General features: G+C 41.0%; 1 protein-coding gene across 1 annotated transcript in view; it reads left to right on the top strand.

Annotated features, from left to right (window-relative positions):
* FRMD4B (FERM domain containing 4B) overlaps window positions 1-13,702 on the top strand; it is a 197,891-nt gene extending 184,189 nt beyond the window's left edge. The window contains exons 20-23 of the mRNA XM_052641757.1: window positions 3,443-3,562; window positions 4,559-5,370; window positions 9,460-9,592; window positions 13,582-13,702. Coding sequence (XP_052497717.1) covers window positions 3,443-3,562; window positions 4,559-5,370; window positions 9,460-9,592; window positions 13,582-13,702 — 1,186 coding nt within the window. The remainder of the gene's footprint in view (window positions 1-3,442; window positions 3,563-4,558; window positions 5,371-9,459; window positions 9,593-13,581) is intronic.
* Window positions 13,703-13,984: the final 282 nt, after the last annotated feature.

Here is a 13,984-nt window from a genome sequence, read left to right as displayed (position 1 = left end):
AAAACAAAGCTGTTTTAGCAAAAGGAATCATAACTGGGAAAATGATTATCTTAAAAAATTATTATGCCTCCATTCCCTATAGCTTCGCACTATAGATGTGTTTGCTCTTTGATCCAGCAATTTCACTTCTAGGAATTTTTCCTCTTGAAATACCTACAGGATCCTTATCTCACAGCATTGTTTATTCTAATGACAAATAAAAACAGCCCAAATGCTCAACTAGTGGATTAAGTAAATTACAGTTAGTCCTTACGGTGGAATGCGGTACACTCATTAAAATAACAGTGTGAGTGAATATTAAGCAACATAAAATGTTAGATCAAGTTGTGTTTTTTCCTTAAGTGGGTTTTGAAAGAGAATTTATTTGAAAGAGATCTAATTTTTTGTTTTTAAAGGTATAAACACAGTATTTTTTTTTTTACTTTTTTGCCATGCTTTTGTAGTAAGTGAGGTGTAATCGAAGTTGTTTTTAATTAAAATAATTTCAGATTGTGTTCTCACTGTGCTGGAAAGTGGATAAAGCAATTTAAGAATGCTGTGGATGACTGTCTACTGGCCAAATTCAGCCTGTGACCTATTTTTGTATCTCCCATGAGCTAAGCATGGTTTTTAGAATTTTGAATAATTGGAAGGAAAATAAAAAACAGTAATATTTTTTGTGACAATTTTGTAACATAAAAATTATGTGAAAGGTGAATTTCAGTATCCACAGTCAAATCTGATTGGCACACAACCACCTCCAGTCACATACATATTATCTACTAGTGTCTACTGCTCTCTTACTTCAGGGCAGACAGAATCACTGGGATAGCCTGCAAAGCCAAAAATACTTCCTATGAGACTTTTTACAGAAAAAGGACTTGCTACCCCTGCTCTCCTTGCTTTCAATCTATTTTATTCAGTACACTCTTTTGCAAAAGTCTTTTCATTTTTTTCCTTCATATTTATGACTCAGAGTCAGATCACTTGTTCTTCCCCTAAGACTCATCCAAGATGCACCTGGATACTAAACCACAAAGACAACTTTCCCAATTATCTCTTTATGTTCCCATTCCTTCAGCTTCCTGTTTCTTTCTTTCTTTTTTTTTTTTAACTGGAGTATAGTTGATTTACACTGTTGTGTTTGTTTCAGGCATATAGCACAATGATTCAGTTATGCATATATATAATTATATATACAATTATCAGCAGTTACTCATACATATATATATTTCAGATTCTTTCCCCTTATAGGTTCTTACAGAATATTGAGTATAGTTCCTTGTGCTATATAGTAGGTCCTTGTTGGGTATCTATTTTATTTTAGGTTGGAGTATAGTTGATTAACAATGTTGTATAGTTTCAAGTATACAATAAAGTGATTTAGTTATACATATACATATATCTGGGGTTTCCCTGGTGGCTCAGATGGTAAAGAATCTGCCTACAGTGCAGGAGACACCAGAGACATGGATGCAGTCCCTGGGTCGGGAAGATCTCCTGGATAGTTCAGTTCAGTTCAGTCGCTTAGTCATGTCCGACTCTTTGCAACCCCATGAATCGCAGCATGCCAGGCCTCCCTGTCCATCACCAACTCCCAGAGTTCACTCAGACTCACGTCCATCAAGTCGGTGATGCCATCCAGCCACCTCATCCTCTGTCTTCCCCTTCTCCTCCTGCCCCCAATCCCTCCCAGCATCAGAGTCTTTTCCAGTGAGTGAACTCTTTGCATGAGGTGGCCAAGTACTGGAGTTTCAGCTTTAGCATCATTCCTACCAAAGAAATCCCAGGGTTGATCTCCTTCAGAATGGACTAGTTGGATCTCCTTGCAGTCCAAGGGACTGTGAAGAGTCTCCTCCAACACCACAGTTCAAAAGCATCAATTCTTCGGCGCTCAGCCTTCTTCACAGTCCAACTCTCACATCCATACATGACCACAGGAAAAACCATAGCCTTGACTAGACGGAACTTAGTTGGCAAAGTAATGTCTCTGCTTTTGAATATGCTATCTAGGTTGGTCATAACTTTCCTTCCAAGGAGTAAGCGTCTGTTAATTTCATGGCTGCAATCACCATCTACCGTGATTTTGGAGCTCCCCAAAATGAAGTCTGTCACTGTTTCCACTGTTTCCCCATCTATTTCCCATGAAGTGATGGGACCGGATGCCATGATCTTCATTTTTTGAATGTTGAGCTTTAAGCCAACTTTTTCGCTCTCCTCTTTCAGTCTCATCAAGAGGCTTTTTAGTTCCTCTTCACTTTCTGCCATAAGGGTGGTGTCATCTGCATATCTGAGGTTATTGAGATTTCTCCCGGCAATCTTGATTCCAGCTTGTGTTTCTTCCAGTCCAGCGTTTCTCATGATGTACTCTGCATAGAAGTTAAATAAGCAGGGTGACAATATACAGCCTTGACATACTCCTTTTCCTATTTGGAACCAGTCTGTTGTTCCATGTCCAGTTCTAACTGTTGCTTCCTGACCCGCATACAGATTTCTCAAGAGGCAGGTCAGGTGGTCTGGTATTCCCATCTCTTTCAGAATTTTCCACTGTTTATTGTGATCCACACAGTCAAAGGCTTTGACATAGTCAATAAAGCAGAAATAGATGTTTTTTTGGAACTCTCTTGCTTTTTCCATGACCCAGCGGATGTTGGCAATTTGATTTCTGGTTCCTCTGCCTTTTCTAAAACCAGTTTGAACATCAGGAAGGTCACGGTTCACATATTGCTGAAGCCTGGCTTGGAGAATTTTGAGCATTACTTTACTGGTGTGTGAGATGAGTGCAATTGTGTGGTAGTTTGAGCATTCTTTGGCATTGCCTTTCTTTGGGATTGGAATGAAAACTGACCTTTTCCAGTCCTGTGGCCACTGCTGAGTTTTCCAAATTTGCTGGCATATTGAGTGCAGCACTTTCACAGCATCATCTTTCAGGATTTGAAATAGCTCAACTGGAATTCCATCACCTCCACTAGCTTTGTTCATAGTGATGCTTTCTAAGGCCCACTTGACTTCACATTCCAGGATGTCTGGCTCTAGGTGAGTGATCACACCATCATGATTATCTGGGTCGTGAAGATCTTTTTTATCCCCCGGACAAGGAAATGGCAACCCACTCCAGTATTCTTGCCTGGGAAATCCCATGGACAGAGAATGCTACAGTTCATGGGGTTGCAGAGAGTGAGACATGAGTGGATGACTTAACACTTTTTCACTTTTCACACATGTATCTATTCTTTTTCAGATTCTTTCCCATATAGGTTATTGCAGAATATTGAGTAGAGTTCCCTGTGTTATACAGTAGGTCCTTGTTGATTATCTGTTTTATATATAGTGATGTTTATCTGTTATTACCAAAATCCTAATTTGTCTCTCCCCTTCCAGTAAGTTTCTAAGCAGCTTATTACAGATTTGCCAGAAATGATGGGAGGCTCATCATTTTCTGATTTCTTTCTTCCCATCACAGAGAAATGCTGTCCACACACAGCAGTCCTTACAAAACTCTGGAGAGGCGGCCCCAGGGAGGACGAAGCATGCCCACCACCCCCGTTCTCACCCGGAATGCCTACAGTAGCAGCCATTTGGAGTAAGAGAGCTTCATTCTAGTGGCTTTGTCTCCATTGACTTTTGCTCTAAGGTTTTGTTTCACTTTGCTGTGTTCTTTATCGCTTTCTGCAAGAGGACTTTATGGCTCTACGTTTTCTATGCACTTAACAGTTCAAATATATCAGCCCAGAAAATGTTCTTGAAAATATATTTTGCTTGGGTAGATATTGGATGTTTTGTGCCTTAATTCTTCCAACCAGGCATTACTCTCTGTTATTAAGTGGTGTGGACGAAGATAATGACGACAGAGACATTTTGAAGTGTTTACTTGAAGGCTGTGCTGTTTTATATGTCCTATATTATTTAGTCCCCACAACAAGTCTGATTGGAGATATTAGGTACTATTTTTGTCCTCGTTTAGAGAGGGAGATTAGTTAAATATCTTGTCCATGTTCATACAGCTGGGAAGTGATAGAGCCATGAGTTAACCCAGAGATCTCCAGTAGCCTGGCCAGGCTTTGGCCCTCCAACCCCCCATCATCGACTGGATGGACATGGGTTTGGGTGGACTCCGGGAGCTGGTGATGGACAGGGAGGCCTGGTGTCCTGCGCTTCATGGGGTTGCAAAGAATCGGACACGACTGAGCGACTGAACTGAACTGAAGTGAGCCCCATGAATGCTGCCTTCAGTCTGTGTATCTATGAATGCTAGTCTGTGTATCCTGCTATCCTGTTGGGAAAAAGGACCCTCCAAAGGCATGTGGGTGTTTCTTAGGCTTTGACGCAGGTTGTCCATCATCAGTTTAGCCTATTTTCAAAGAGGAACATGGACTGCCCAATTGACAGAACCTATTTCTATTCTCATTTTGACCATCTGAACCCCGTGAATTCTGTTGTGGGTCAGCTCTGGAAACCTAAAAAAATCCTATTGCAGTTCAAGAGCTATCAACTCATTCGACATGATGTCCTTTTCCCTCATGTCAGTCCTCCTTTCCTTCTTTGTCCTTAGCAAGCTTGCCTCTCTCTCCTCTTTCAGACCCGAGCCTTCATCTCAGCACTGCCGCCAGAGGAGTGGAAGCCTCGAGTCTCAGTCTCACCTGCTGTCGGAGATGGACCACGAAAAGCCATTTTTCTCCCTCTCCAAATCCCAAAGAAGCAGCAGCACTGAAATCCTGGATGACGGATCTTCGTACACCAGCCAGTCGAGCACCGAGTATTACTGCACCACGCCCGTGGCCGGCCCCTATTACACCACCCAGACGCTGGACACTCGCTCCCGGGGTCGCAGAAGGTCCAAGAAACAGAACGTCTCGACTTCCAATTCGGGAAGCATGCCCAACCTAGCACACAAGGATAGTCTGAGGAATGGTGTCTACCCCAAGAGTCAGGAGCAGCCTTCTTCCAGCTGCTACATTGCCGGGTACACGCCCTACGCTGAGTGTGACCTCTATTATGCCGGCGGCTACGTCTATGAGAATGACACGGAGGGACAGTACAGTGTGAATCCTTCCTACCGGTCGTCCGCCCACTACGGATATGACCGCCCAAGGGACTGCAGCAGGTCCTTTCACGAGGACGAGGTCGACCGGGTGCCCCATAATCCGTACGCCACACTCCGGCTGCCGCGGAAGGCTGCCGCCAAGTCAGAGCACATCACCAAAAACATCCACAAGGCCTTAGTGGCAGAGCACCTGCGAGGCTGGTACCAGCGGGCCTCTGGGCAGAAGGAGCAGGGCCACAGCGCACAGACTAGCTTTGACTCAGACAGGGGCTCTCAGAGAAGCCTGGGCTTTGCCGGGCTGCAGGTCCCCTGTTCTCCGAGCAGCCGTGCTTCCTCCTACTCCTCAGGTAAGAATGGTACCCAGATTGCATCTTCCGCATGTGCCCCTGTTCCTGCCCCACGCCCACTCCAAACCACCCTCCTCAAGGGTGCATGAGAGCAGGACCCAAGGTCAGACAAGCGGTAGCCGTTGGGTGGAGAGGCAGATTCAAGTCTTACAAACCTTGCCTGGGTTGGGGCCTTTCATGTATTTTTATCTTTTCTGGGTCTTCCACTGACAGGCACATCTCTTTAAACTGTTCTGGGCATTGGGATTATCAAATACACGCTGCTATATATAAAATAGATAACCAACAAGGGCCTACTGGATAGCAGAGGGAACACTGCTCCATGTTTAATTAATAACCTATAAGGGAAAAGATTCTGAGACATAATAACACTAATAAATATATATGAAAAGTGAAAGTGTTAGTCGCTCAGTCATGTCTGACTTTGCCACCCCATGGACTAGCTTCCCAGGCTCCTCTGTCTATGGAATGCTCCAGGCAAGAATCCTGGAGTGGGTTGCCATTCCCTTCTCCAAGGGATCTGCCCAACCCAGAGATTGAACCCGGGTCTCCTGCATTTTTTACTGTCTGAGCCACCAGGGAAGCCCAATGTGTGTGTGTGTGTATGTGTACACTAAACTTCTGGGCTGTACACCTGAAACTAACACAACATTGTAAATTAACTTTCCTTCCATAAATATAAAATATTTATGGCATAGAGATTTGATATATTAAAAGAACAGCATAAACCCTTCAGGTAAGCAGAAAACCATCAGGATTATACATCCTTCCTTGTTCACCATGAGGAATTGGATCACCTAAAAGGCAGTTCATTCTGAATGCTCCAGTCCGTGCATGAGACTTCTAAAGCTCACTGGAGCTGGCATTTACTAAGCACTGTTCTGGCACTGTTCTAAGTATTGTGCAGGTCTTAACTCAATTCAGTAATCATATATACTCCACTTTATGGCTGATCTAAGGGACTTTCAAAGATCATTTTGATTAGAGGCACTCTCTCCATGCATTGACTTTGTTCCCTATCTCCACTATTACTGCTGGAGGACTTACCTGCAAACCTCCAGCTGTGCTAGGTACTGTAAGGAAAGAAATGGGGGCCTAAAAGGAGAGTCTGTTGAGCATTTCACTTCTTCAGCAAACAAGCAGGCATGTCCAAGATGCTGAAGAGCCAGTTTCGAGCCATTTCCTGGCCTGGATGAGTTCATGGTTTAGTTAGCAACCAGAGGAATGTATGAGTGTTAAGCAATATTAAAGCTCTAAGAAACAGGAACTGTGTGAAAAAAACTGAGGTTGGGTGTCTTGCCCCCCATCAAGCATGACACCTTAATGAGACATAGCTCAGGGATTCTTGAATCACTGTGTGATCATCAGTGAAAACTGTTCCTTTAAAAGTTTCCTAATGTTGTTGACAAGAGGCATTTCCATGGAGATTTCTGTTTGGGTTCTAGTGTTCTACTATTTGTGCGAGACTTTGGACTTTCCCACTTATTACTACATCTACCATGAAAAGCCTCCTGTACTTCTTATTTGTGGCTCTGATGTAGAGAAGGCCTTTCTTGCCCTTCAGGTTCAGGGTGTTACCTGAGAAACTTTCAGAAACTAAAAAATGAGGGCTGAGATGCATGTGGATGGTCATCAGGACACAGGGCTGGGGTAAATCTACCCCATCATCTCTTTAACCATCGAGGCCAGGGAGAAGCAGGTGTAACTCAGAAATTTCAACATTCCTGGCCATTGGCTCAGGACTGGGGCAAAGGTGAGAATGGAGATAACACTTCCTGGTGTGAGCCTTTCTGATAAGCAGCTCGATTTGGCCCCATGGGCCAAAAGGCATAACGTTTTTAAGGAATTAGAGGGATGAAATCAGTGCTCTCAGAATTGCCTTTTGGAATTTTCCTCATTCCTGTCTACATTTTATAGCTGCGGAAGTATGTTTCAACAAGCACACATCATTCTCATGGAGAGCGAAGTTTCCGATGAATCTGAATCATTCAGGGGTTTTGTAATCCCTTCTAGCCGCCTAAAGGCTCTCTGGGTTGACTCAGTTTTAGTAGTCAGGACAGCCAGCATTTCTTGGCAACTTGACGCTGTGCCACCCGGCCTGCTCAGCACTTTATGTGTACTCTCCCACTAAGTGTATGCAACAGTTCTGTGCAGTGAGTGCCGTTGCTATGTTTATTATTATTCCCCTAATCTTACAGATGAGGCACTTCTGGCTTAGAGTGCTTAAATGACCCTGCCCATAGGAATTCTATTACTGCTCTGATATCCCAACCACCACGCTTCACTGCCTGACTTAGTTATGAAACCTTCCTGGAAGTAGGACTTTTACATCCTTGAGTCAAATCCTTGTGGCATCCTGGACTACGGATGAGTTTTGAAATGTGTTAGTCTCACACTTCTCACATGTGCTTTGTGGTTATAAAAGAGAGGAGGAGGTTGCCGCCAGGAACAGGAATCAGAGGAGAGCGGGAAGGCTCCAGGAGCAGGGTGGGACTTTTGAGGCTTGGATGACGTGCGTGGCATTGTGCACAGAGGCATGGGGCAGGGCTCATTTTAGAGTTGTTGGTGCTCCGTCGCCAAGTCGTGTCCAGCTCTTTGCAAACCCCATGGACTGCAGCACACCAGGCTACCCTGTGCCTCGAGATATCCTGGAGTTTGCCCAAGTTCATGTCCATTGAATCAGTGATACCATCCAACCTTCTCATACTCTGTTGCCCTCTTCTCCTTCTGCCTTTAATGTCTTACCCAGCATCAGGGTCTTTTCCAGTGAGTCTGTTCTTTGCATCAGTTGGCCAAAGTATTGAGACAGGACAGCAAATGCCCAGCAGTGGGGCATTCACTGGGTTTTGCTCCCATATTATGCTCTTGCTTTATTTGTTTATTTTGTTTTTTACCATTTTTAAAGAAAAAATTTTAAATTGAAGTCTAGTCGATTTAGTGTTGTGTTAGTTTTAGGCATATAGCAATGTTACTTAGTTATATATGCATATGTGTGTTTATGCTTAAGTATATGTGTATATATATTCAGATGCTTTTCCTATATAGGTTATTATCAAATATTGAATATAGTTCCCTGTGCTATATATATATAATAAATCTTTGTTGTTTATCTGTTTTGTACACAGTAATATATAGATGTTACTCCCAGATTCCTGTTTTATCCCTCACCCCCACCATTCGCCTTTGGTAACCATGTTTGTCTTCTCTGTCTGTGAGTCTGTTTATTTTATAAGTAAGTTCATTTGCATTATTTTTTAGCTTCCACATATAAGCGATATCATATGATATTTGTCTTTGTGATTTCACTTAGGATGATAATCTCTGGTTGCATCCATGTTGCTGCAAATGGCATTATTTCATTCCTTTTTATTTAGATCCTTGTTCTAGATTAGTCCCTCAGAAGAACTAAATCTCTTCTTCCTGAAATCTTTCCTATACTATTTACCTTCCCCCTACCTCCATCCCAAACTTTTTTTAAAAGGCAAAACGTGCCTTGATCCTACTGGTGGTCGATACCACCTTTGGGTGAAGAGCCCGCAAGTTTCAACAAGTCAGTGTATAGAATGCATTTCCTGTAAAAGTCTCCAAGAAATTGAGACTTGTTGTCTTACCGTTACAATTGAAGTCTATCAAGCTATCCAGCCACCATAGCCTTACTGGGAGATTGGGAAGATTCTTTTAGTGTATGAAAATTGTTTTTTCTGGCTTGTCTTTTGAGTTATTTTTTATAGCATATCTTTCAATTAACTTTACTCACATTTATAATAATAATAATAGCTATCATTTATTGCTAGGCACAGTGCTAAATATTTGCACTAACTAGCTTATTTAATCCTGATATTGTCCCTGTACAGAATATTGTCCCCACTTTACAGATGAAGAAACTGAGGCTTAAAGAGTATAAACTGTTTGCCCAAGGTCACATGGCCAATAAGTGACCAAATTGGAATAGCAACTCTCTTGATTCCAGATACGGGTTTTTAAGATTGACTTTGCATGCAGCTGATTATAACATACATCTGAATGACCCAAACAGTTCTCACTTTGAATAGTCCCACTAATTTTGTCTCTTTTCATTTTTATTTCTAGTGTCTTCCACAAATGCTTCTGGGAACTGGAGGACTCAGATAACCTTAGGGCTATCTGAATACGAGATCCCAGCACATTCTTCCTACACCAGCTGCTATAGCAACATCTATAATCCTTTACCTTCTCCAGGCAGGTAAGAGAGCAATGCTCAAAAATTTTACTACCCTGTTCCTGATCTAAAGAATTCAGAAATCCAGTTTTATTTTATGAACGCTAAGTAATCTAGCTCAAGGGTTGGCAAACTATAGTCTAAAATCAGCTGCCACCTGTGTTTATAAGTAAAGTTTTATTGGAAAACCAGACATGCTCATTCATTCACTTGTTGCCTATGGCTGTTTCTGTACTTATAAGGACAGAGGGGACTAGTTGCAGCAGAGATCTTGTGGCCAACAAAGCTAAAAATACCTAGCCCTTTAAGAAGTTTGTTAATATTTAATCCCACTCATTCAAATTTGACCCTCTTAGAATTCTATACTTTAAGTTCTGTGTCTGAAGGGTTCTTTTTAATTGCTGTACTTGAAACTGTATTACTGATACACCCGTTTAAGACTCTCTTGGAACCTGGCAGGGAAAAATATCTTTATGCCAGAAAACGCTGTTCATTCCTCCTAGACAGTTGGTGGGCTTGATTTCAAACATTTGCTGCCTTTTTATGTCTGACCCTGTGTTCATTAAGAAGCAACAGACACAGCCAGCTGTCCTGTGTGTCTGTAATGGTACTCCTTTGTAAACATTTAGAGGAAATAGACAAGGAGAGTTTGTTAAAATGTGATTTTTAAAAAAGATTGCAAACTCTGGATTATGTTTTTCAGTTCTTTGCATACATGGGAGGAGTTAAAATTGAAGCTTTTGTTTTTCTCAATCACTTTCTCACAGAATATAATCTGTACCCCTGGTGCTAAGAAGTAAAGCACTTTCTGGTTTTGTTTTAAGAAAAGTTTAATTTTGCTTTCTTTAAGTCAGATTACTTCAGGCATAGGAGGCTTCCATAGACTGTAATGAGGTTACTTTCTTATTAAAGCACTCAGTGTTATAAGCAAATGGGAGATATTTAACCCCCAAAGCCTTGTTTTTATTCTCCATATTTAGCTAAAGTTTTTCTTGGCTTAAAATATCAGGCCAATTGTCTCAACTCAACAAAGGCTGTGCTCAAAATAGAATTTTAATGAAAATATACTTCAGAGGACATCAGATAGCTTGGAGTTCTGTAAATAATGCTTGTAAATGCGTTAGGAGCAGGAAGACTTTGGCCCAAAGTTTGAGCTAGATTTTTTCAGTTCAGTTCTAATCACTTTGTATAATACATTTGCAAGTAATTTTCCTCTTTGCATACTTTCCCTTTTTGTTAACTGAATTAGAAACTATTTAAAACAAACCATTCAGGGCATAAGACGGTTCTAATGTCCTAAACACCACTTTCACTGGACTCAATAAAATAGATATTTAGACAATATCTATTTTTACAAAGTTCATCCACCTACTTCAGCCAGCCCAAGAGGGCCTGATAACAGTGTCTGGTGTCAGAGGGGCATGATACACAGGAAATTAGAAACTATTTAAAGATCCCTATTGTGTGTGTGTGGATGTGCACATAATATGAGCTCATTGTAGAAACTAGGAAAATAATAAAGGAATAAATGAGTAGGAAATAATTTACCCATAATTACACCATCTAGAGATATTAGCTAGTAACATTTCTGGCACATGTCCCCCATTTTTCTGTATTCATTTTTAACATGGTCATAATGATATCATATATACAGTTTTATATTCTTCACTATACATGAAATTCTACACCCCAATTTTTTACTTAATATCTCAACATGTATATTCCTTTAAAAAAAAAAAATCTCTTTAAGCATTATTTCATGTGACCAATATGGTATTCCACTCAGTAAATACTTTGTGTATTTATTTAACAATTCTCCATAGTTTGATTTTAAATGACTTCTAAACTTCCTTTCTTTTTTTTAATTGTAAGTAATGCCTTTGAGAATCTTTGAGCCAAATATTTGTCTGAATTCCAGATTATTTCCTTAGGATATATTCCAGAAAGTTGGTTTAATGGATCAAATTGAAAAGCATATTTTTTAAACCCCTGCTTTCTAAAATATTTGCCAACTTACCCTCCTATCACAGAGAGTTATGGAAATGCTTATTTCTACCCATTTGTCAGTTTAGGATTTTATTTTTATTATGAAACAGTCTGATCAATATAACTCGACCTATTAATAAGCCAAGTATAATAACAATCCTCCATAAAGCTTTAGAAATTTGCTCTCAAATCACATGCTATTTTTTATGACAATATAATTTTTAAATAACAGAAAAGTTGGGTTTCAAGATAAAGATAAAAGCTTTAGATCTGCCCTTAAAGATTTGAAATTTTGAGTCATAGAAAAGTTTGTTTTTTAAAATGAAGCGTGTATTATGTATTTCCTCAGAGTGTCCAGAGCTTAATAATGTGATAGAAAGCTGCAAATTGATACCAATAATTTTTTTCCTTATATGATATAGTACAACTGTCAGCAGCATAAACTTTCCAAAGTTAGAAATGTTGAAGTCTCTTATGCTACTAGTATGTGTCAAATTCTTGGCTCTGCTGCTCCAAACTGTTTTAAAATGATGTTTTTTCTTTTACTTCCTGTTTTCCATTTCCCATCCCCTTCCTTATCAAACTCTATTACTAGGCAAAACCAAGGGCTTCTGTCCCGGAGAATGGTTGTGTCTCCAGAAATGAGATCAGTTATAAATTCTCTTTTAAGTGTAGCCAGCTGTAGTAAGTACAGTGCCTCCAGTCTGTGTGTTGCTTTTTGCATAGCAGGAGCTTTGCCTGTTCTGACTGATGTGTGAAGTTACAGAAATCTGCCTTTGTTTTTGTATTACAAAAAAAAAAAGAGAAAAACCCACTAAATACCTGGCTTTGCATAGTGTTTCTTTCCAAAGCGCTTTTCCAAAGGACTTTTTATTCACCTGTGCTAAAGGACATTGAGATTTAAAATAAAAAGAAAACTACTAACTATCTAACCTATTCTAACCTCCTATTACAAGAATGAGGTTTTGCTTATTGGAACAGTGTGTATAACAGGATGCCCTCATTTGGATGTATTTAATACCTTCCAAATGGGCCCGTGATCTTATGTGATGCTGTTTTAATTTACACCTGACCCATACACCCTAGGGATGTAAAATGTCCCAAGGTACCCTTGCCTCCCTTTAAATATATTCCTTTGTTTCCAAGAAAAACATCTAGTATAAGTCTCTTAATTTGAAGAATGCTTAAAAGGGTGACTGTCAAAAACAGTTCAAAAATCGAAAACCCAAATTTCTGTTTGTGTTACAAACAGAAAATGAGCGTATGTGAAAGATTTATTTAACTCCTTCATGAGAGAACTAACAGAATGGTAAAGCTATTCCCAGAGAATTCAAAAGACTGAATTCCACACACCAAAAGAGAGAGCACGGAGATGAGAGAGCACGGAGATAAGATTCCTGCAGTTGACACAAAAGCAGTTAATATCCTACTGGGCAATAAAACTATGACCATAATCTTTTTACTAGACAGAGGGTTACTGTGTATTTCTTCCGTACAGAACCCCCACCAAGTTAACATGTAACTTAATCTTGGTACTCATCCATGGTAAATGAAAGTTAGACAAGTCTGTCTCTTGGGGGTCTCCTGGTGGTCCAGTGGTTAAGAATCCACTCTGCAGTGCAGTGGATATGGGTTAAGATCCCACATGCCGTGGAGCAGTGACGCCCACCCACCACAAATACGGAAGCCCGCACGCTCTAGGGCAGTATGCCACAGCTAGAGAGCCCATGCCCACAGTGAAGGATCCTGCATGATGCACCTAAGACCTGATGCCGCCAAACAAGTAAATAAATATATATTTTTAAAAAAGTCTGTCTCTCAAGAGAAATATATACTCCTTGCATGGGCCTGTTAGACCATTTTCTAGTATGACATTGAAAAAAGTGCACAGTCATCCCTTACCTTATTTTGGAGTTTGAACAGTTTTCTTAACTGTGTTTTCTACTAACTTCTTTGAGTGTAGTAACTTTTGTACTCTGGGAACAAAAATAACCCCAAGGTATAACTTTTCTGATTTCCTCTCATAGACCGTACACAGAGACCGGTCAACTGGACGGTACAGAGGGAAGCCGGCTGGAAGACAGCCTGGGGAGTAGTGAGCAGAGGCTCTTCTGGCACGAAGACTCCAAGCCCGGAACATTAGTCTGAACTGCGGGTGGCCCCTTGACCAAGCACTGCGTTCTCACACTAGTGTGCCTTGCAAAATGTGTTCGTCTTCCTGGGAGGCCGTAGGCTTTAGAAACCTGAAGGCATCTGAGGTGGAAAGGAGGAGTCCATTGGCCCCAGAAGTGAATCACACACTAAGCCGCACAAAGCCCTTGAATGACACCCCGCCTTTCCAAGTCACCTAACAGAGCAAGGTCAAGACCATCTGTGAACCTTTGCCGAGGAGGACTTGGCCTTTACCCAGAGCAAGCACTTTGTAAGGGA

Source organism: Budorcas taxicolor, chromosome 1, assembly GCF_023091745.1.
Source record: "Budorcas taxicolor isolate Tak-1 chromosome 1, Takin1.1, whole genome shotgun sequence".
Classification (NCBI taxonomy): Eukaryota; Metazoa; Chordata; class Mammalia; order Artiodactyla; family Bovidae; genus Budorcas; species Budorcas taxicolor.
Note: the sequence above shows the minus strand (reverse complement) of the source record. Positions and strands in the feature narration are given on the sequence as shown.